Source organism: Danaus plexippus, chromosome 19 (genome assembly GCF_018135715.1).
Source record: "Danaus plexippus chromosome 19, MEX_DaPlex, whole genome shotgun sequence".
NCBI classification, from domain to species: Eukaryota; Metazoa; Arthropoda; class Insecta; order Lepidoptera; family Nymphalidae; genus Danaus; species Danaus plexippus.
Genome location: NC_083549.1, coordinates 4505623 through 4529977, shown reverse-complemented (window position 1 = coordinate 4529977; position 24355 = coordinate 4505623). Strand labels below are relative to the sequence as shown.

At 27.7% G+C, this 24355-nt stretch overlaps 1 protein-coding gene across 1 annotated transcript; it reads left to right on the top strand.

Moving 5' to 3' along the window:
* Nucleotides 1–360: 360 nt before the first annotated feature.
* LOC116768076 (cell adhesion molecule 1) lies at nt 361–24355 on the top strand. The gene is made up of 8 exons (XM_061523538.1): nt 361–445; nt 17966–18069; nt 20423–20593; nt 21164–21333; nt 21551–21764; nt 22287–22716; nt 23178–23281; nt 23710–24355. The coding sequence occupies exons 2-8, from the start codon at nt 18009–18011 to the stop codon at nt 23820–23822; spliced, it is 1263 nt and encodes a 420-aa protein (XP_061379522.1). The 5' UTR covers nt 361–445; nt 17966–18008; the 3' UTR covers nt 23823–24355.

The window sequence follows — 24355 nt, the reverse complement described above, 5'->3', positions numbered from 1 at the left end:
CAAAATTTTAGAGTTGGATATATTATTTATGTGAGCTGATAGCAAATAGCTTTTTAATAAAATTCTTTGTGGGCACTTTAACATGTTGTCATTGAACGGCTATAATTAATCTTTGAAACTATATAAAGCTAATAACCAAATATATTGTATAAAAGAATAAATGTTCGTTACAGTAAGAAATTTCAATTTTATCTTAAGATCTATCAAAAAACTGATTTTTTAAAATAAATCCAAAAACATATACTCTTGTAATGTCTAAAATCGCGTAATTTGTACCTACGCGTTGGAGACGTACGCAGACGGTCGGGTCCCGCTCACTCCCGATCGGACTCAGTAACACGCAGCCTCTGCTTGGGGAAACTCGATCTCTTGACACTTTATTTATAATACGACTGGAGTGCAGTGTCAGTGTATATTGAATTATGTGTTTGTTATTATAAAAAATGTAAGTATTATTATTTATATGAAATTTAAATTAAGAAAGACTAACAGTTTTTATAACAAACAAAAGTTTTTTTTGTAATAAATACTCGATTTAATAATGAATGAAAATGAAGTAAATATTTTGATTAATATAATGAACGTTTTGAGCTTGGAACATTTGTATTTGTTAATTTATTTTGAGTTCAGTTAAGTTCTATTTTGTATGTATTGATTTTTGATACAAAATTTTATTTAACAATAAATATCAAGCATCCGACAATTTTAGGGGAATCAAGATATAAATATATTAGTCACAAAAATTAAACTACTTAAGTTTTAAAAAATCAATTCCTTTTTATTTTTATATTTATTATAGATTAATAAAATTCAGTACATATATCAAAGTATTTCTTTGAGATTATATTAAAATTTTCTGTTGTTATAAAGCTTAATTTGTGCAGTTAATAAGATTTTTTCTTAAAATTGAATAAACACTATTTTTAATTAATTTATGACATTCTTACAAACGGAATGCAATATATGGTTAAGACCAGTAGTCTTAAATAATATCTTGTTAAATTGTAGTGATATAAAAACAAGTGTGTAAAGTAATGAAGACATTAGCATTTTATAGTATCGACTTCAATATGGGCACAACTTATTGGCAACTGTCGTGGTAAATTATTAGGCTATTGGCCTCAAATTAGATGGTGGTCTAGCTGTAATTAGACGGTAAAACCGTCATATGATTATACAGTTGAAAATATGTAATTATAGACAGAAAGCGTTTCTGACATAAAATTAACATATATACCAAACGGTGCCGTCTTGTATACCCATATATTAGTAAAATATAATACACTCTACATATATGATAATATTAATTGAGCCTTGAATAATATCTTAAAATAAATAAACACCTTTTACTGTACAGAAGCTTCAAATGTTTTTTTAGCATCAAGTGTATTTGTCGAAACCCTTGGTTTGATCAAATGATTTAATGTAAAACATGAATAACTAGACGTTTAACACTACACAGATCTTCATTTCACTTTAATTTACATATATTATTTGGTAATCTAGGACTCGTATTATTTCTGAAGTTTTTCTAAGAATTAGCACATATGAGTAGTCTATGTTAATCTGTTATGTAGTTTTTTTGTATTTAACATAAGTACAATTGCGAACACGCAATTTAGTTGTGATGTTTTTTAACAACTTTATGTCATTAAATTCAACATTCAGAAACATTAATGTTTTCAAACTGACATCTTAGTTTACAACTGGAAAATTTGATTTTAACTAAAATAGATGGCATAGTTGAAGTGTTTCATTTTTTTTTGTTCAGAGATAGTATTCTTTTTACATAATTGCTTCGCATCTTCAATTTAACGATATATCCCACACATTTTAATGATAATATTAATATTTAGCTGCGACTCACAATACATAAAAATTTTGTACTCGGCATAGTTTAAATAATTAACAGGAACATTTTAAGTAAAATTTACCCAGTACTTCGTTAAGGATAGTAATTTAGTTTCATTGTTTACAGAGGCGCTAACTAACTGATTTGGAGATAATTTTGAGAGTTGTCTGTTTTAAACTGAATGACACAGGTTGTTATAAATAATTTTTATGATGAGTTGAAAACTTTCAGGACGCTGTATGTTTTCCATACTTTTGAAAATTGAAATAAATAATTTACAGTAAAAAGATTGTGGACAGCCACTGAAAGAAAACCTGGGTAAGGATATGTTGTTTCATTTTTAATTACTTCAATGACTTTACTTGAATGTATGGAAAGTTTTTCACTAGTCACAGACTCCGAATATAATCATATTGAATGAAAGTTTCTTCTTTCCAAAGGTAGTGTTTTCATTCCTTTTGTACACCAAAAGGAAAAAAATATAATAAAAGTATTTTTCACTTAAGTGATGTAGGTTACCCAATTACTGTCCGGCTAGAGTTAAGGACTCTTATGTAGTAAAGCACAACTTTGAAAATGACGCCTAATTGCTCTAGTTGCCACGCCTTCAATGACATCTAAATTTTTGTTTAGAAAAATGCATATGAAAATAATACAATACTTTATTACGAGTAACATTAGTATTATCATAATAATGTTGATTCTGAATAATGGCCTGTTTGTTAAAGTATAACTGGAATAAAAGTTCAAAATATTAAAGCTTACATACTAGTTTCCATGGCTGAAAAAGGTTATACAAATGCGTGTATAAAACCAACCACTTATAGTATAAAAAGTTTTCATATTTAAACAAATGAGGTTGTTGATATAATATCCTTAATGAATAACATAGAGTATTACAACTACTTGCATTTATTTACATTTCGAGTGTAGGTATAGATAAATCCTTATTTAGTTAGTGTTGGAACTGAATAAAGATTCCACTTAATGTAAGTAAATTAGTAGATGTTTATAGTTCCAAGTGATTACAAGTAAAGGACTGTAAATAAAGCCTATTTTTAAATAATAAGAACTGTTACTAACAGCTTTTCAAATAGCTTTTTTAATGAAACATTGCTTGTAGACCAAAGAAAGAATTTAAAGGAAAAACGAGTTTCACGGTATTTTTTTTTACGTTTCTATCCCCTTAATTGTAATGTTAAAGTTTTGTCATAAAATGTACTAAAATTTTAATGACTGTATAAATTTACTTATGAGGAACTAATTTGTAACCAAGAGCAGCATGTTGGTATTTTAATAAGTACTTATTATATATCAAAGTACAGATCTTTGATAGTACTTCAAATTAAATGTAAGACTGTTTTTTCTTTGGTACCAGAGAATAAGATATAAAATAGATAGGAAAGTCGTTTCCATTTACTTAAGTAGAATGCATTCCCCGTTCTCCACTCTTGTTTCAGTATAAGAAAGGAGTTTTTTTTATACATTCTCCGATTTAAGCGCCTTCGTGCCAAATCAAAAAGAATTTAAAAGTTTTATTATATCAAAAACAACAAATATCGTTTTTATTCCATAGATTTCCTTCAAACTCTTTATTGCTTTTAAGGAAATTGGTCAAGTGGTTAATTAGGTTTAATTCAGTTATTTGGATATTACCAAATATTTTCAATTATGAGAATAGTTGTAGTCGTGTCTGATCTGAATTCTTAAAATTGTTGTATGTTTATAGGAAAAATAAAATATATTTTTCTTCACACTTACGAAAAACTATAATATGATACGTGTAGTTTTCATAGTTTATTTATATAATAAAAACTACATATGTGGTTTGAACCTGTGTAATAAAGTTTTCTTTTTCCGTCACATTCCATATTATTTGGGAATTAGATTGAAATAAAATAAAAAGAGAATTTAGAAATCAAATTAATATGTAATCTTGTTCGTTTGGATTCTTTCCATAAAATGGTGTTTTATAATGCGGTTTTTGTCTCTTTATTAAAAAATTCTTTTATAAATTTTAGACGACCAAAGACTGTTGAGGGAGTAGACTTAATGGTTCCGGCTCTTTATGCTTATTTTGCTTAAACAAGACCTTGAAAGGTTTAGTAGATAGTTTTTTAACTTTTTACATTCTAGTCAACACATATCCCTGCTTAGTTTCAAGTATTTGAAAAGAATCTATTTTAACATTTGATTTAGAGGTTCTGATATAAAAAAAAGAAAAATATTTTAAATGACAAACGTATCGAAAGTCTTAAACTATTAATTGGACTTTTATCAATATAACTGAAGTTATTTTCTATACGATTTTGATATAATTGAATTTCTTTTATAATTAATTTGTCTATAATTCGCATATTCATTTGATTATAATCTTGTACTTAAATTTCTCAATTTTAATGCTTAATATCGTGCTTACCTTAACACAACCGCAATTCATTTTTTTTGAATATATTACATTATTATACATTAACAAAATAAATTTAAAAACAAGAAAAAGTAGAGGAACTTTTCTTTAAACTTCTAGTATTCATTAAAAGAAACTAATTAATTATATAGTTTCTGAGAGTTTTGCTCAGTTCATCTTTGATATTAAATCACAAGACTCAAGGACACAAATCGATATTAACTCCATACTATTTTATTTTCAAAAAGCGACATTAATTAAATTTTAAATTTTCATTCACAATTTTTTTAACCCTTTATTACATTTTCAAATTCACGTAATTTTAATTTTATTTCCAGTGTCTGAAAAGGATGAGCAATCTTATATTTAGTTTATTAGATATACAATAGAAAATACTGGTAATTTCGTTAAAAGTATTATTTACGTATTTATCCATACTTTTTAATACATTGTTTTTATTTCCTACCTTTATGGTAATATTTAATTTTATGAATACATTTTAAAGGCATACAAAAATAAGCCTTGAATTGCCAATGTGGCTTACCATTTTGAACTCTGTTATATGATAAAATTTATATATATTATACTGCCATTTTTTGTACTAAGTTTATATTCATACGACAAAATGCTTTTTTTAAATATTTGTTTACATATATTATATACATAATAAAAAAATATGAAAAACCACTGTGCTTATTAATATATAAAATTTATTTAAAATAAATTATGTAGCACGCTAAGTTTTACATAACTTTGTACTGTGGAACATTTGTGACCTCATGAATTGAACCATTTTAAAACACACAAGTAAATAAATTTTATCGTAGCCAAAAAATCTAACGATCCGATTCGCCTATTTTCAAATTGCAGCACGAAATACGAGATTGGCGTAGAAAAAATGTGACAAAATTTTTCGTAACGGGCTAACAATAGTCCTATTTGATACGACAACTACTATCTCAATTACCAATACATATAAATATGTATATATTTAATCTAGTTTTTTGTGTAAGAAACAAAATAAGTAATAAAAATATAAAAATCTTTTGTAAAATAATAAAAGATATTAGGTTAATTCTTAATGTCTTAATACTAATTTTTTAAGGTATGCTGGACAAAATGCGATATTTCTTTAATAAAAAGTGCGATGTTTTTCATATTATAAACATAGTTTTGAAATGATATCTTTTGTGCTTATATTATTATTATTTTTGTGTTACTATATATTGTATTTTATATAAATTATACGTATATTATAACATACTCAGAAATTCATTCAATTAGTTGTCCTAATCTACTTAATTTAATTTCCAAATTACGTGATTGTGAGTGACACTTCCGACTTAAACTTCAAAGTAAATCAATTTAACTGTTATAATAACGTCACTTGACGTCATGGAAATTTAAAATGAATGAAATACATTTGAATTTTTCTATACATTTATTTTGGGCTTATAATAAAGAACTATAGCATCTTTATGTATCAATTTTTTCTTACAGAATATTAAAGGTTTAAGCAACATAGAAAATAATTTAAACTTATGTTTAAAAAATATTTCTTAATACTCCACTACTACTAATAATTCTAAGCTCGTATTTTTAATTTTCTACCGTATGAACCCTACCCTACTATCCACTAATTAGTTTGTATTGAATAAAACATACGTAAGTGCTTTCAAATATGCTGATATAGTTTATTTAAGATAGTTAGGTAACTTTTATAATTTAATTTAACTTAAATATAAACCAATATAAAATTTTATATGTAAATTTAAATAAATAGTATTTTTATTTTCATGTAACAATGATTATTTTTGATTATAATAACTTATTTCCCAGATGTGCCTTATCCTTTCACCTCATTCAGATATGTAAAATACCTTATAACTTATCTCTCAGTGCCATATGCAAATTGATTTGATTTCACCGGCACTATGACAATAAGGTAGCATAGTGCCGCTACGGTTATTGTAACCGTGTTATATAGATATTGAAAATAAGGAAAGACCCAAGTTGTAATCAAGTTTTTCAAATAATTTTCTGTTCTAAAATGAGGCTGAACTGAATTTAGCTAGAAGGGCTAAAAAAATTTAGATGAGGATGTTATGAGGTATGGAAGTCCGGGTATAAGAAGGTACGGAAGTACAGATGTACGGATGTAGGGATGTACAATGTACTGTAGAACGAAAGTATTGGTGTAAGTTATAAATATTTGTGTGTATGTATGTATATCGTTTGGGAGCTTTTTTTATAATATTGTTAAATAATTTAATATGTTGAAATATGTGTAAAAGTAATGTGGATTTTATAAATGTCAACCCAAAAAGGTGGTCATAGCTTTGGCGATTTAATGAATAATCGCTTTAATACCAACAAAATAACAGAAATAAAATTTGGTAAAATACCACATTTTCCTCCGAACAAATATTAATTTTGACATATTTTAGATTGTATAAAAAACACTATATTTAATATATATATATTTTATTTGTAACATTATACGTGTTGTAAAAGGTTATAGACCTAAAACAACTTTTTTAAAATATGTTGACACAGATTTCGTACACATAACACTGTATCAGGATTCCATTTGATTTATAACATATATTATACATATATAATTTATCTCTTCTGTGTGTTTGCCTGCTGTAATACGATGACACAATTTAAGTTTAAAATTTTTACAAATTATCATCGACCAAGTCTTCAGATACAATGCAATTGCAACAAACTACTGTAAAACATACTGAATATTTTTTTTTCAATCAGTAATATTATTTTACACATAAGTATGGCTCTAGAAATTTGTTAAATATTATTATATTTGTAAATGTAAGAGTGTTAAATCAATTTAATATATATATATATACCTATATAAATTGTCATGTAAGGACTAATACCAACTGGTATTGATTCCATTGCATCAAAAAACTGTAGTTTTAATCAAAGTTCAGTTTTTGTATGCATAAATACGGTACGGATACGTTACTTTAATTTTAAAGAAAAAACGACGTGGAAATAAATGTAGTTGTGATAATTGCTACGATAACTGCAATACTTTTTTTAAGTAGTTCTATGTATTACTAACATTATAAATATTGTAACAGTAGTAAACACAATATTAAATTGGCAATTGTAACAGATTTTTAAGAGAAAGACAGGAAGCGAAAGCATCATTACATAATTCACATATATATTACACAACATTTCAATTTCAATGGTTTTAGCTATCATATGGCAACGTGTATATTAATTCTTATTAATGTTAATTACTTTAAGCAATTAGAAAGAAAGCGAATATAAGTTCCTAAAAATAATATGGACAAAAATAATGACTAAGTTTATTAAAACGGACCTTCTGTCAATGAAAGCACTTCAAGCTCACTCCTAATTAAGCCTTTTGAAGTTTACAAATGAATTTTACCCTCATGTTTCCGCAGCATTGATTAATGATTGCTTATTAAGTTCTTATGGAAAATATAATCAGAAATGTTAGATTTTGCTTTGATTTCGCAATACCACAATGTGAACAATGTCGTAAGATACGGTATTTCATCCATAATACCATCACTTGCTGTATCCTTTGGTGTTATCATCTTCAACAGTATTGGATTGGAGAATAATATGCTATAATTACCTTCAGAAAAGCTTCCAAAAAGATACCTTTAATTTTAAGCATTGCAAAATCACCTTGCTTGTACTACATCCCTTGATGAAAATATGTTCCATTTAAAGGAAAGCCGCTAAAAGCTTATTCCCATCGGAAAACGAAAGAGTGATGTAATAAAGGGGGATCAGAGTTGAGGCCAAAGTTAATTTGAGGACATTAACACAAAAAAAGAAGGCTCCAGAACTTTTAATGCGATTCTGGGTTTTTTGTAAAATAATTTCTTAAAGTGAACTATGTGGTGGGTTTCTTAATGTTTCTTACTGGTTAGAAATCAACTCAATTTCTTACTGGTTAGAAATCAACTCAATAACTCAAAACTACATTCTTATTTTTTGCTTGAAAAAGTTGCTTGTTATCATAAAGTCCATATCCAGAATTGCAAAATACCGATTCCAAACAATGGAAGTCCTTTTAAAATTTACCTTATCTTTTAATTTTAACAGAAAGAGGTGAAAATAATATGATTTTGTCGATTTTTAGAATAAAAACAAATACTTTAATTAATATGCGTATTATACATACTAATATAAAAGTTTATATAATAATATTAAGATTGTTTATTGATTATGAAATGTATAATTATGTGATTATTTCCACATATTTTTTATGTGTAAGCTGGTGGTTGATTACTTTTTAGTTTCATTATTTGCAAAAATAAAAATAAACAAAGATAAGATAAAGTTAGCAAGTATAAAATGCGTTTGTCTAGAAAATGTCAATTCACTCTTCTATTGAAGGTATCCAAGCTGTAAGTAGCAAGAAACACGGATGCCGAGAAGGTGGTGTTCCACACCTTAGCAGTTTGCGTCAGGAAAGTGGGTGAGTAACGTTTTATGCAAAAGGATTTGGTGACCATCACATATGTTTTTGGCATTAGTAATTTTGCCTCACGGTCTTTTAGCCGGCAGGTGATTATGAATTTTCTGTGCTTATTCGGCCATTGGCATTTTGAAACAAAATTTGACGATGAAATTTTTTTTGAAGTAAAAGTTTAATTAGTAATGACTATGATTGTAGTTAGACTTACACTAATATTGTTTTTTGAAAAAGTAAGCTTCCTATTCCTCAGTTAATGATAGTATGGTTTGCAAAAATTTTATCCAGTTTTTACTACAGACCGATAGTTGACCTCTGTTCGCGTTAATTATAACATTTTGCTCGTATTCATAAATATAAAGACTCGAAATAATAAGCCGAAAGAATAAGTAAAACGACTCGAAAAAATTAGGGACAAGTGGGAAGGATAAAATGTGTGAATAGCAAGTCAAAATTATAAAGGCTTATACAAATACTCAACATTTGACTCTTTACTTATCTTCTTATGCATTTATTTAATTGTCAAAAACCAACATTCACTATTATTTTTATGTTGCTGAACTTCTAAAAATTTTTTTTAATTTAACGTTTTTGAAATTGATTTCGTCCATAAATTACAAATTTATCAAGATTAATAACTCAGTGAATGGTTATTGCATAAACATACAATCGGCAACATTTTTGAATATAACTATAAACAAGTTTATATTAAATATTTTCCATTTATGTTTATTTTGTCGGTGTTCGTTATTTTTATTTGCCTTTTTTACTGTCAAATCTCACCCACCATTCATTAAATATTAAGGGAATATTACTTATACCTATGTTTGAAAACATAATTTATTATTTCATACGTAGGACGAAAATACTAAAATCAGAGAGCGAAGCCTTCCAAAGCACATTAAATTTTTAGCAAATCAGTTGTCAGCACTGAAAGCAAATGTAACGGCAATATTATCTTTAGCTAAAAATCGAGCTTTCAACTTAACAACTGACGTCATAAAAACTTATTACAAGATAGCATTATATAAATAGGAATAAGCAAAGAAAAAAAGTTGTTTTATTAAAAGTATCTTGATTTTAATCTTTCCATCTGAAACAAGGCATTTCCCGGAAAATTAATTTTATCAATCAGTCTAATATTTTCAATTTAAAGGTGTTTATGATTATCATTTATGAATCCTGGCTGGTTTTAACGTAAGAAATTTCTCTTTCATTCATTATTAGGGAAATTTTAATGATATCAAAGTTCATATAATTGCGTTTCGGATTCAAACATTTGTTGAAAATGTAAATAAAATTATAATTACAATTGATGAGTGATTGAGTTTTCTGATTCCTGTTTTTCTTTATTTAACGTTGATTTTAAGGAGTTTCATCATTGTTATCTTCAAAAATAGACACTGTGATTTCAAGAACATGTGTTTTCAGGAAGATAATTTTATAGTTACTTGTCCTGCGATATATAGTAAAAGGTTCATCTTATATGATATTTTTTTCAGTCTTGATTCAGTTTGGCAGCCTACAGTTTTTTTACAAAACTGCTTTATTGGTATGGATTGGATGAAAGTTTCTTTCACGTCTTAAGAAACATATATATTCTAAAAAAAATCTAACATTTTTATTCTTAATTTATTCACTTTGACTGGCGTAGTTGCTGGTAGGTGGAAATGAACCCATAGGTGATTAACGGTCTATCACAGTAATAGCTTTTTCCTTGAAAACCCTCAAATTTTTAACCTAAAACAAGAGACGCTAGTTAAGTTGTTCAAATATTTTGCTGTGCGCATTAAAAAGGAGGAAGTTATGCTTCAACAAACTATTTTACATACTTTAAGGTGTGGTTGACGGGCAAGAGTTAGAGCGCAACCGTGCGATGACTACTTTGAACTAGGGAAAGTGTAACCGTGCCTGAACTAACTTTTCTTTTGGAGCTTTTGATTTTTAATAAAATGAATAATAAGTATGGCGGATTGAAATTGAACGAGGGCTTGAAATTAAAGCCTAGCAACAAAACCACACTGGTTATACTATTAGTACTTAGGACGCTTCGACCTTAAAAATCACCAGGTTGCTTTCATCTGGTAACCAAAGAGCAAGATTGTAGACATAATACCACTTTAGGTGCCAATGAACAAATTTATTAAACAACCTTATATAAGTAATTTAAATCAAAACTTACTCCAGGATTAAAATTCATATTACACAATAAAAAATCATCGACTCGAGTCAGGGGAGCTTAAGCGGTCAAACTACTGAAATAATAATAATGTTCCAGAATTCGCAGGTCTGAAACCTGCCCCTGTATATGAATTTTGCATTCTATATTATCTATTTTAAATTCAAATTTAAGCAACTGGGTTAACAATTCTTCAATGTATATGGTTATATTATGAGAAGATTTCCCTTTTCTATTGAACAATCTGAGGTTTTAATACGATGCTCTCCTTCGAAATGATATGTTAAGTCAGTGAAGAGAAATCCATTTAACTTGAACTGACAAAACATGTGATACACTTCTTATCTATTTTCCCACTGTCTCGATTTCAATTTCAATATATTTTGAGTAATGACTTATAGATTTTTTTTAATATATAATGTTGTTTTGTGGAAATGGCTAAGTTGAGTTTTTCATATATATATACAAGCACGATTTTTGTTTTTAATCTAATTATGTAGGGTGCGTTTCACAGCAACCAGAGGTTACAGGAAAATGATGAAACTTACTTATACGTATGTATATTATAATGAGAATTACATATTCTAACTTATAACCTATACCTAAGACTACATGATTGCCACGATGTTAGGATAGCAATGCCATTCCATTGCTTGTGTGGTATCAGGAATCTTCTGGTTCACACAGCTGGGTGTTCATTCGGCGGAGTCAGCAACGTCACTCTTACTATTACATCTTATCCATACAACGATGTTGCCTTGGCGATATTTATTTATTTTTTAGTATGTTGCGCGCACGTAACATTGTTATCAATACTTTTTTGTCGTTTGTTTTCATATTGTGCATATTTATTTGAATATGTATGAATAGATATTAAAAACATATTACAACGGGGGATAAATTAAGGTAACATTTTTGTTACTATATATTTATAAATATTGAAACAAAACTATTACATTTAAAAAGACCTAAAGATTTAGAATTATTATATTCAGAAAATAATATACAGGAGTAATAAAATTTATGCACAAAAATTAATGATCGGTTTTATTTTTATGTATTAATTATTTTATATTTAACAGAAGTAATTCATTTCAAAAATAATTGACGGTTATCTCAAAGTTCAACGCTAAAACTTCATATATGTGAAATAATTTTATTTGACATTGGTTCACAGACACGTTGTAATATTACTTTATTTACATTTCAAAATTTAAAAAGTTGGCATTAGATCAAATAATAGTTCATGTGTTAATCCTAAAAGATAAAAAAATGCGGTACATAAGATATAAGATTATGATAGACTCGCAAGGCATTATAACATATCGTTAAATAAAATTGACATAATACATCGTTTAGGAAAATTTTGTTATTCAAATCTAAGAGAAGTTATCCTTATAAAAGTTAGATGTTTCAGGTGTGGTCATTATTCCACCCAATATGTAGACAGCTTTCGCCTTTTATGATAATTTCAAATTCAGTATGGAAATATACCATAATACAAAACAATAATGTTTTAACCAATGGCCGATCATTATACACAAAATTGCCATAAAGGGCTTGTAAACGCTTGCCAGGAGCAATCATGTATGAAAAAGAAAGAGCAAATGAGCTGTACCAAAATGTTTAATATTTTTTTTTGCGTGTTTTATTTTTCTTGTAGTAAACCTTCAATTATTTATAAATAATTATTAAGTTATACGAATTTTGGAAGTTTTAAAGAGCTAAAGGGTATCATAACGAAGCCACTCAAAGTTGTAAATAGAAACTCGGTATTGATATCAAACGAGGTTGTTTTACTTTAAGATTTACAGGATTCATCTTGACAAATCTAAATATTCTTTGAATTTCTTCTATGAGTATAAAAAAAGGATACCCATTGACCTCTGTTTTTATTTTTTTAATGTTATGAATCAGGTTTAACAGGAGCTTAAGGCTTTTCTTGGTTATAGATACATTAAGTTTATGCAATGCTATCTTTCAGAAAAAAAAACTAAAAATATTTTCCGTCAGTATAAATACTTACTTAAAACTTTATTTTAAAAGTATCTAAATTTAAAAAGTTTACATAATTCGTAGTAATTACCATCATCTCATTATTGCTTTCATCCAAATGGTATAGTCTTACATTCTTTAATGATATTTACATATTTTACATATTTTTTTTCGGTATAAAATACCTTGATAAAGTCGCTGAGCCTAGCTGTAGTCATGTAACTACTGATCGAACATGGGCTGGCTCGACCGAGGAAGTTCCACCCTCTCACAGAAGATCGGCGTGAAGTAGCCTTTAATGGCTGCGTTTCGTCCGATGAGTGAGAAAGCCAGGTGCCCTTTCTTTTTTCCCACCCCTTCCCTTTGCCCTTTTCCCTTTTCCCAACCTTTCCTCTCTCTCTTTCCTAAACAAGGGTGGCAACGCGTCTGCAAAATAATTTTGAGGATGTCCATGGGTGATGGTACTAGTTTCATCAGGTAGGCCGTCTGCTCGTTTTCCCCCTTTTATCATAAAAGAACCTTATTTCTTCATAATAAAATTTGAATAGATTACATTTTTTCATATCAAAGTTTTTATTTGTAATAGTACATCAGATTTTGGTTTGCTTTGTAAATCTCTCTATATCATATTGTTTCTTTTTTACATAATCAGATCTTATTATTTCTCTAGTAATATAAATTTTAAATAAGGCAAGGGAGAACTGTTATTGCTATCCCTATACAGAAATGCTTTATTCCCCTTTACTTTAATTATTATTGTTACTCTATGTATTGCTTCTTTTTTATGAAAATATACTGGTACAAAAACACATATGAATATGTCTTTTGTTATAATTTTTTTTATTAAAGTTATATGTACAAAAAAAAAGTCTAAAAAACTAATATTCAATTTCGTCTGTTTGAAATTACCCAACATTTTTTTATTGATTAATTCTTGCTTATTTCAAAGTGTATGAGATATTGTGTCCATAAGAAAATATTGACTCTTGAAATATTCCATATTTATGTAATTTTAAATAGGCAATATGTATACAAATTTGTACTAATTTATAGCATTTGGTGTAGCTACTTATTAAGTCCGCCTAATAAGTCTTAATCAATTTTCCATATCAATATTAAGTTATTGAAAATTGAGTATTGTTTTTTATTTATTATTATTAATTGTGTCCTTAATTATACCAATCTGTGCAACATCTTAATCATATTATTTATATTTATTTATATTTCATTATGGGAGTTTAATATTGCGATTAAACTAGTGAACCTTACATCTTCTTCCGTTCTCAACTGATAAATACAATCGTGCAACATCTGTTTCATGTTTTTTGTAGCTTTTATCATGTCTGAGAGTTTTAGGGTATTGATATATAACTCGATAATATCATTATTTTGTAGTTATTTATTTCTATACTGTATAAAATAGTGATAAAGTATAAATATTTATTGGTTTTCCCAAATTACGGGAAAAAAAACTGGACTCGAAGACTGTTTTGTATTTGTCCCCTACTCTAAATATGATTTGTTTTGCTTGCTCCACTTTTACCTTAATATTATATTTTAATTTTTATTAAGATTTGAAAATAATTTTCAATCAGTATGTGACTATCATTTCCATATTCTTTTTTCTTTCAGTTATATCCCAAGTAAATATTACTATATTCTTTACTGAATCTGAGAGATTGGTTCTATAATAACCATATAATTTAAAATTTTGTGGGTAAATAATTTAATTTACCTAGCTACAACACATGATTTTAAAGATTGTAATAACATATCTCATTTAAGACTTTTTAATAGAAATTTGAATAAAATGTGTGTTGACAATGTATATTTTCAATTGATGATAAAGCATTAACTTTAAGTATGCTCCTCTTTATCGGTATGTGATCTTATTTTTCATTACTAAATGAATGGTGCTTGACTATCATTCCACATGATCGTAATAGAAAATGTGGCTGCTGATGATAAACTTCAGTGAAATCGTATTTATCTTGGTCCTTAAGACATTTTTATTGTTGGTGCAACAATTCAAAAACGGAGGCCAACTGCTACAATCCATGCTGAGTAAATAAAGAAAAACAAAATATATTATTGCTTCTGAATGCCAAGTTGTGCTATGAAATATTGGAGGCCTGTTTTGTCTTTGTTTACACGATGATAAAAATGGACATGTTATTATCGGATCGTTTTTATCATGGGCTTTTCAAAAGTTTTCATCGAGAGATACGATCGAGAGATACCTTGAATAAGGAATTGGCAAATTACATTTTGACATAATGAGATCTAAGAGTTTCGTGAGTCTTATTCTTTTAAATGAAACTAATATTTTGCGGATATACTACACCTCCTTTATTTTTGGTTAAAACTACATACTCCCGACGTTTCGGTTACTATTCAGCAACCGTGATCACGGGCAGACGAGGTGTGAGAGTCTGTCAGTTAGTCCTGTTATTTACTCTGACAGACACTCACTTCTCGTCTGCCTGTGATCACGGTTGCTGAATAGTAACCGAAACGTCGGGAGTATGTAGTTTGAACCAAAAATAAAGGAGGTGTAGTATATCCGAAAAATATTAGTTTCATTTACATGAATAACAATTGTATTCAAGGTTGACTAGGTTGGCTTGAATAAGTACCAATAATTCATGGAGTCCAAAACTGTAAGGTGACGTTAATCAGCAGTTGCCCAAACTTAACAGCAGTAATTCAGAGTTTTCTTAATGTATTCTTTGTTGAGACTAAGAACTGGCCCAGATTAAATATTAGTGTACTTTGAAAAGGACACCAGGGTTTTTTTGCAACTGCTTTACCTCAATTAGCCGCTAAAATTAAGGTTAAATTTCATAAGATAGGTATCTTTCAAGTCGTAGATTGTATAAGAGTAACTTAAATGTATAAAGGATGAGACGACTCGACAGAGTTTACCAAACGTCGCCCCATCCGTCTCTTAACATCATTGACAATTTAAACTTATTTGATAAAAGAATAGTCACATGTTTAGCAACCCTTTTCTTTTGCTGTTAACAATGACATCAGTAATTATGAAATAAATTTTCAGTGAAAAATAGAAAACTAATACATTTTAATTCATTTCATATATATTATAACCCTATCTAATGGTATGTGGCATCGTTCCAAATGTGAAAAGAATATGTTTTTCTCTCTACACTTAAGGATTATACATATATCACAGGGTTATAAATCATTAGGTATTGCACAGGTTACTCGGCGGATTAGTAGTAACGGGAGAAAGTCTGATTAACACCGATTATTTCATTAATTATTTGTTAATTTATCCATGGACAAAAAAACTAACGAAATAATCTAACAAAACAGATTTTTTCATAGGTGTTGTATTTTGTAAAAACCATAACCATATAGGTAAGACAGAATTTTTCGTCAAAGTTCTTTAATGTACTGAATTGATATTTCCAAAACTTTTCTACTCGTATTTCTTAAATGGAGCACTTTATGTATAAAGTTTCCTTTCAATGGCAAAAATATGGAAAATGAATTGTTACCATCATAGCACAGTCACAGTCAGTTGTTCGAATCAGTTGGTCAGAAAAAACGTCTAGAGACTCAAAGTTAAAATACTTGATGTTAAAATCAAAAGACGGAATTTGCGATGAGGTTTTTGAAGGAAATTCTTGATTTACTAAAATGAAAATTTTGATTAAAATAATATGAAATTAAAAACACAATGCTTTTGGAATTGATGTACGTCCATAGTATCAAAGTTTGTTACATTCAATAAAAACGGTAGAAAAGTATGTAATATAATAAAAATATGTAACAGTGAGTCTAATGAATTGAAGTCAGTTGCTTTAAAAGTAAAAAAACAAACGTAAAAAAACATTGTAGGACAATACAATTTATTTGATAATTGTACATTTCTCAAAATAGCATGAAACATTTCGTTTTAATGAAGGGTAAGTTCAATTAGGCAACGTTAGTAAGTAAACACGCCAGAGAAAAGCGGAGGAGTAAATAAGCGCTATATTTGAGCAATAATTGATTAATTACTTATATTACTATTTTTTATTTGTGAAATAAAATATTTTGAATTAAAAAAAATTATAATAATGATCCGTGTTACAATTACTTGAAGTCTAACTCATGACTATTTCTTTAAAGTAGATATTTCTTAATGATATATTATTAACAAAAATATCCCCCATTTTATAAATAATAGATAAATTAGTTGAATTAGACATATGAGAACCCGTTTTAGACGTTCAAGAAGAGACAAAAGTTACGTAACTGTTATAAAACAAAGTTCCACTAACAATTAACTTTACCTCTTGTTTGATACGTGATATATGAAAGTTTCCAAATTCAGACCAAGGCACAAAGAGTTTGATGTAAATAATGATATTTTAATGACAGTTGATTCTAAATTAAAGCCCTGAACTAGTCTCTTTTACTGAAGTATTAATTCTGTCCTTTTTAATTACAGTTTATCGAGGGTTTGTAATTGACGTGATGTTCAAAAATCAATACCACATAAAAGTTATGAAATTATATAAATAAAATTTGAACATTTAAGTGTCTTTTCGTAAAGTTAGAATATATTTTGTACATTTGCATATACATAAATTTTTCTAATAACCTTTCGTTGTACAAATATATGTTTTCGAAATATTTTCATTTATTTGTCGAAATCAATTTGAAAAAAATTTTTTTGTTAATTTTTATTGTTTGATAGATTAACTTTTTGCTGCAAAATAAGACTCATTCATTTTAACAAAACAATTTCGGTTAGCTCTTTGAAAAAAAAGGAATTAAAACACGCGAATGGACGCAAACATTTCATAACTAAAAATTGCATTTGATATTTGGAAATCTTTGATCGTTCACTTCTTTTAAAAAGAAAAATATACATATGTACATTATGTATTACATTTTTCACTTCACTTCAAATTTGTTTCAGATATTTTTAATTGTTTTGAATTAAAATAAAATAAATAATTATGCTATTTATATTTATTGCTTAATAAAAATGGAATACATGTAATAACCTTATTTAATAAAGCTGTGTTTCAGGTGAACCGGGTGATCGGTCAACGTTTGTAATGTGCCGTATAATATGCAGTGGGGCGGCCTCTACTTCGTGTGTTTAGCTTTATGCTGTCTTCATACTGCATCAGGTAACTTGTGCCAGTTTTGCAGTGAAAATATATAATTACTTTAGTATAATCCCAAACAGAGGTCACCTTTGTTATTGCATTGAAACACAATGATGTACAATTTGACTTACATACTTAACAATCGTATAGCATTCATAGAAGTAAAAAAAAGTGATTTTAAAAAAGGAATGCTTTTATAATATCTGTTTTAAAATAGGCAAGGCTTCTGGTGTAATAATAGTAAATTATATTCGAACTCACTGGACTTAACCTTAATTAAACTAGAACAAGACTGCAATGTAACTTAGTAAAACTTTGATGTTTTTGCAGACTTCAGCAAAAGTAGGTCCGTGGTCCATTACTGACGTGGACCATATAATCCTCTATCTAAAGAATTATCTTTTAGTTTAACGATAGGATTTCTCTTCCCAGAATTGTATAAAATTATACTTCAACTGTTAGAAGGCCAGAATATACACATTTTATAAGATGATTTTTTTTTATTTTTATAAAATTTTACCAAAAATACAAGAGCAATATATTGTTGCTATAAAATATAATTTTTTAAGTCATTTTATTAACTTGTGATTTAAAATATGCTTAATTGATGATGATCGATGAAGAAATTTGTGATTTATTAATGTATACAAAATCTCATTCAATCTAGAGTTGGTACACTTCAAAATTAAATCCATAGAATAATGATTATAATCTAAGTGATATAATAACATAAGGATGAAAATTATATCATTATTTTATAACTTTTGTTATTTAAAAAGATGTTTCAATTTATTTGTAAAAAATAAATTTTAGCAATGTAACGAAAAATGTGTAAAAGACCAAGATTTTTTTTATTTATAAATAAATGAAAATATCCAAAATAGACGGAATTAATACAATAATATTTATATATTATAAAGAAAATACTTATTTTTAAGCACGTATTAAATATGTTTATCGGCTACTCGTTACTATTTTGTTATATCATAATAATTTATGCCTATTTTCAATTTATAATACATCTTTTATTTAATTTATGGTATTGTTAAAAATGGTTTTCATTGTAATTCATGTCAAAAACATAATGTGGGCAGAAAGAATTCAATGGATAAAGTCTTTATAATATAAATTATATATAAACATTTTTGTGAAGTTTGTTTTATCGAAAAATAGGTATTACTCAAAAAGTATAACATCAAAAAATATTAAGTAGATAGTACTTTGCGAATATATTCAAAAGGTAATCTTATACGAATCGAACAAGAGAACATTGTCATATCATAATGTTTACTTTACCTAACGTAATAAAAATATCTAAGCTTTAAAGCTCATGATCGAAAAAATCTCTGGTATTATTTTTACGATATTTGGAATACTAATTTTCAATTCAACTACTGGAAAACTTATTGTTTAGATTCTTTTTCAAGATATAAACGATACAAGTTTAGGTATAAATAAAATAAAGAGAAAAACTATATGTACAGTTACGACCTTCATACCACGTTAAACCATACATTGGAAATTAAGGACAGAATCTGTTTAAATAAAAAAATAATTAAGCATATAGTTGTTCATGTATGCTCTACAGCGTTTGTTTTTAAACGATTCATCAATGACGATTGTATTCATTAATTTATAGTTTTTGAACTATTGGTTTTTGGTAACCACGATAAGAAATAAAAATAAGCAAGATCAATAAAAGTGTTTGTAATTTTTTTAATTCTTTCAAATGTGGTTGTATATTTTTTTGTGTAGACAAAAAAAAATAAATCTTAATATAATAATTTAAATTGATCAAGACAGATTCTTACATGGTTCTGAAGATGGCCTCAAATATCTTGTGCGCTTCTTGTCAATAGCATTCTCTCCACCACCAGTCACCACTCACATACGCCAAGGGGTGACTAGCGTAAGCGTGCGAACTATAATTAAATTTGCGTACATAAAATTAGTTCCATTATAATAAAAAAATATCAATGGTCTTCTAAGTAAATCAAAATATTAGTTAAATTAATTAATACTTAACAGTATAGATTATTTTACTATAATATAATATTGGCCCTCTGTAATTGTGTATCAATACTCTCAGGACGCAATCAGGTTGATTTATTTATACCTCTAAATTGAACATCTGCTAGTTTCGGATAAAGTTATAGGATAAACTTTAATTTGACAATTGGTATTATCAACTAATATTTATTGGTTATTCTACGTACTGAGAAACCATTCAACAAAATGTTTGACGCTAAATTAATGCATTTACTGTTCCTCGAACGAAGTTTACTATTAGGGCAGTATGCCAATTTACTTTGATGATATAATTTTATTACAAGGTTGCCCCTTTAAAAGATATAAACCAACAAAATTTGTTTAGAACCACAACGTTTATCGGAAGAATATACCACAAACGGCGTCCGAAAGCATCGGAGCGATGATAAGGACGGACTGGCTCTGTCCAGAGAAATATTCAAGAACATTACCCAGAAACTCAGAGAAAACATCCAGAAGGAAGGGGCAACTGACGCGAACAATAAAATATTACAGCGTAAGTATTGATTAAGCGCAAACATTTTGTGATGATGAGTTAAATGTACACATGAATTTTAAACGATAAAATAGTGTGTTTAACCTATAAATGTAGGGATATTATAATAAATGGGAAAAACCATTTTTCACTTTTATATTTCAATTATCCGTCTGGTAGTTAGTGATTTTTAAAATGGAGGATGTAAATAAAAGAGTATTTTAATATTTTTTTTTCATTGTTAACATCAAGTTAAAATTTTTGGTACAAAACCATATTAATTATAACGTACCTCAAATATTTCATATATACTCGTAGTAATTATTTATTGTTATTTCTTTACTTTGAATTAGTAATTGTAAATGAGTTCTTTTTTGTCTTCAATACATGGAATGCTTTCTGAAATTTACGCAATAAATATTTATATAGCTATATTTTTTTTAGTAGTACATAGCTATGCTACATACATAAGTTTTATTTTAAATTAACACGACACATCTTTAGTTCAAAACAAGAACAAAAATCTTTTTGTTCGTGATAAGAGAAAACAAACAATAATTAATGTTTTAAGCATTGTGTTTTCTTAAGCAGATAAAGTCGAGGATCCTCAAAGGAGTCACTATGCGCCGTATCAAGAGTACCATCACTATGAGCGCCATTGGGGACCTTATTTCGAGGAGAAGAATATTACACAAGTGACAGCACATGTAGGGGCCGAAGCGGTGCTGAACTGTCGTGTTGTTATGTTGAAAGATAAAACTGTAAGTTAATATGGTGATGTAGATAAAGGTTAAGAAAAATAAGTACCTATGATATTAATTTTGTATCTGAGTACTTTAAGAATATTCACCCGGGTTTCGGGACTGATATTTGCTGATATTGTTGAATTTTATCTACTTAATAAATAAGTAAAGGTTATTTGAAGGTTTTAAGCAATATAAAGAGATATATATATATATTGTTTTCTATCTGCTATAGGTCATGTGGCTTAGAAACACGACGGACACCGCTCAACTTCTAACGGTCGGCCCCGCACCTTATGCGGGTGATAATCGAGTGGCTGTAAAGTTTCAGTATCCCAACAATTGGCGGCTTAGCATCAACCCAGTAAAGTGGTCTGATGCAGGTTTATATATGTGCCAAATATCAACACATCCACCGAGAACAATATATGCAAATTTCTCAGTACTTCGTAAGTTCATTAAGAATAAATTTTAATCCATATACATATTTAATAGCAAAACATCAATTAATGCCTTTTTCATTTACACTGTAAAATGCACGTTGATCTGAGTTTGATATTGGTAAACACAAAAGGACTAAATGTAAATGTATTTATTTCAGATATTTTATCTTATTGGATTTCCATTTATTTGCATTTTATTAAAGTTAAATGAAATAAGCACCGATAAAAGGGAAATTGCCACACACAAAATGAAAAGGCTCAGAATACTAATTATTAAATAAAAAATTATAATACCAATACTTTGTTGAATATCATTTGCTCTTTTAAATTTGTACAGACTTATTTAAAAAAATAATAACGAATTTTATAAAGTACTTTAAAAAGTGTATTGATTGTAATACCTAAAGCATTATAAAATTGCTGTATTGTTGAACATTTTAGTGTACCGGCTAAAGAAATAAATAGATAAAGATGTACTGAACCACTTTAAAAACTTATTTAGATTTTATAACGCTATCACTTTTACAGCTCCAGTATTGACTATAAATGGAGATAAAACACATGACGTAAAAGATAGGTTCTATAAAGCTGGAAGTTCCATAAAGCTTTCCTGTGTAATATCCGAGGAATATGTCTCATCGTTACCCACTAAACCAACAATTACTACTAAAACGTCCCCAACGACCACTACGCCTTTGACTACTACGACAGAATTGACTACGAAAATGAGTACAACATTCAATAGAATAGATTTAATGTTGAATAAAAGTTGGAGTGTTGAAACAACAACAATTACATCAACTGTTAGTATAAGTACTACAGCCAAGAGTACTGAATGGAGTACACACCTAACTACGGTTGAACCGGTAACAAGAACAGTGGTAAACAACGTTTACGGTATTACTTGGAAAAAGCAAGGAAAAGATTTTATCGAGTTCGTTACTTGGCGAAATATGAGGTAAGTATACAACAACTAGGGATGTAGAAAAAAATACTTTGTACTACTTTTCAATTTCTTTAAAGTGATATTATTTGTGTAATGAGACACGCAAAGAGAATTGTTGGAAGCAAGAAATGTTTTGAAAAACAATTCACACAGCGAATTACTAATAATATTGATGTAATTATAGATTTGCTCTTAAAAAAAAATTTTAATGTTTTAAATGTGTGAAATATTTATCGTTTTTTTATTTCGAAAACATTTTAAAAAATGTGGACCACATCGAGTACGTACTCCTCCATACTTATACAAGCGTGTAGTTATCCTACAAGTTTAATAGTACACTATCGCACAATAAAGATATGTAATTATATTTTAATACATAATATACTAAGTTTAGTGGCTAACCTTCATAATTCGAATTCTTTCTAATGCGAATTCTTTTTGTAACACTTTTTAAAGTATTTTTTATTTTTCAGTTCTACTATCAGCGTAAATTCAGCATCGCAAAACGATAGCGGCACATATACATGCTCTTTGATGAACCATTCTCAGGTTACCGTCAATGTTCATGTTTTGATTGGTAAGTTTAAATTATGTTTCATAATGATTAGAATAAATATAAAATTAAAGAGAGAAATTATAAATATAAAATGATCCTGGTTCTTTGATATTAAAAAGAATTAAAGGAGAGAAGTTTAAAAAAAAAAATTCTATACGTTTAATTTTTTTTAGTATAAATCTTAAAAAAAAATGATGCCAAATTAATTACATATTTCAATCGAGTTAGTTTAGTTTTTTTTAATAATAAAAGGACTTTGGAATATTATAATAGTCGATCCTCTCTTTGGTAACTCCTTGTCCTGTGGTAGCTATACTATTCACAGTGTTAAAGATAATATAGATATATACAAATAACTAAATCAACGATATTTAGTATAAGTAAACAACACATTGAAAATTAAGGTGTCTTAAAATTCAGTCTTAAAAACGTTATTCTTTATTCATCAGGTGAAAATCAAGCTGCAGTTCACCATGACACTTGGAATAAAAGTTATTCTATTCAACAAGCCCAAAATAAATGTTTAATTTTATTTTTCATTTTATGTTACATATGTCTGTAGGGAATATGTATAATAAATATATATGAGTCATTATAGTATAGCAAGTTTTTATAAGTTCTGATCTAATAAATAAAATAAATTTAACATTATATTAAAATATAATCACATATTACGTTTATTATTTAAATAATATTTACGGACCAAACAAATCAGGTGCGTGTTGTTACAGTTTTACCTTAAAAATACGCTAGCTATATTAATTGGAAATTTATTTTATACTTATTTGTTAAACTTTAAGATCATTTTGTTTGTTACACGGATTTAATATAAATTAACATACGTATATCGTGTCATTTTAAAATTTTAAAAGATATAGAAATTCGACCAAAGATTTCCAGTAAATTCTTAAATTAGCTGATTTCGGACTAGTTTTAAGATTATCTCGATAACATAATTGTATCACTTGGGATATTGTATAACATAATATGTACATAATAGAAATCGTTGCTTATCCAGAATTATATAGACATACATATAAAAAAATAAATAAACAAGTATTCCAAAAATGTATGATTAATATTTATAACCTGTAC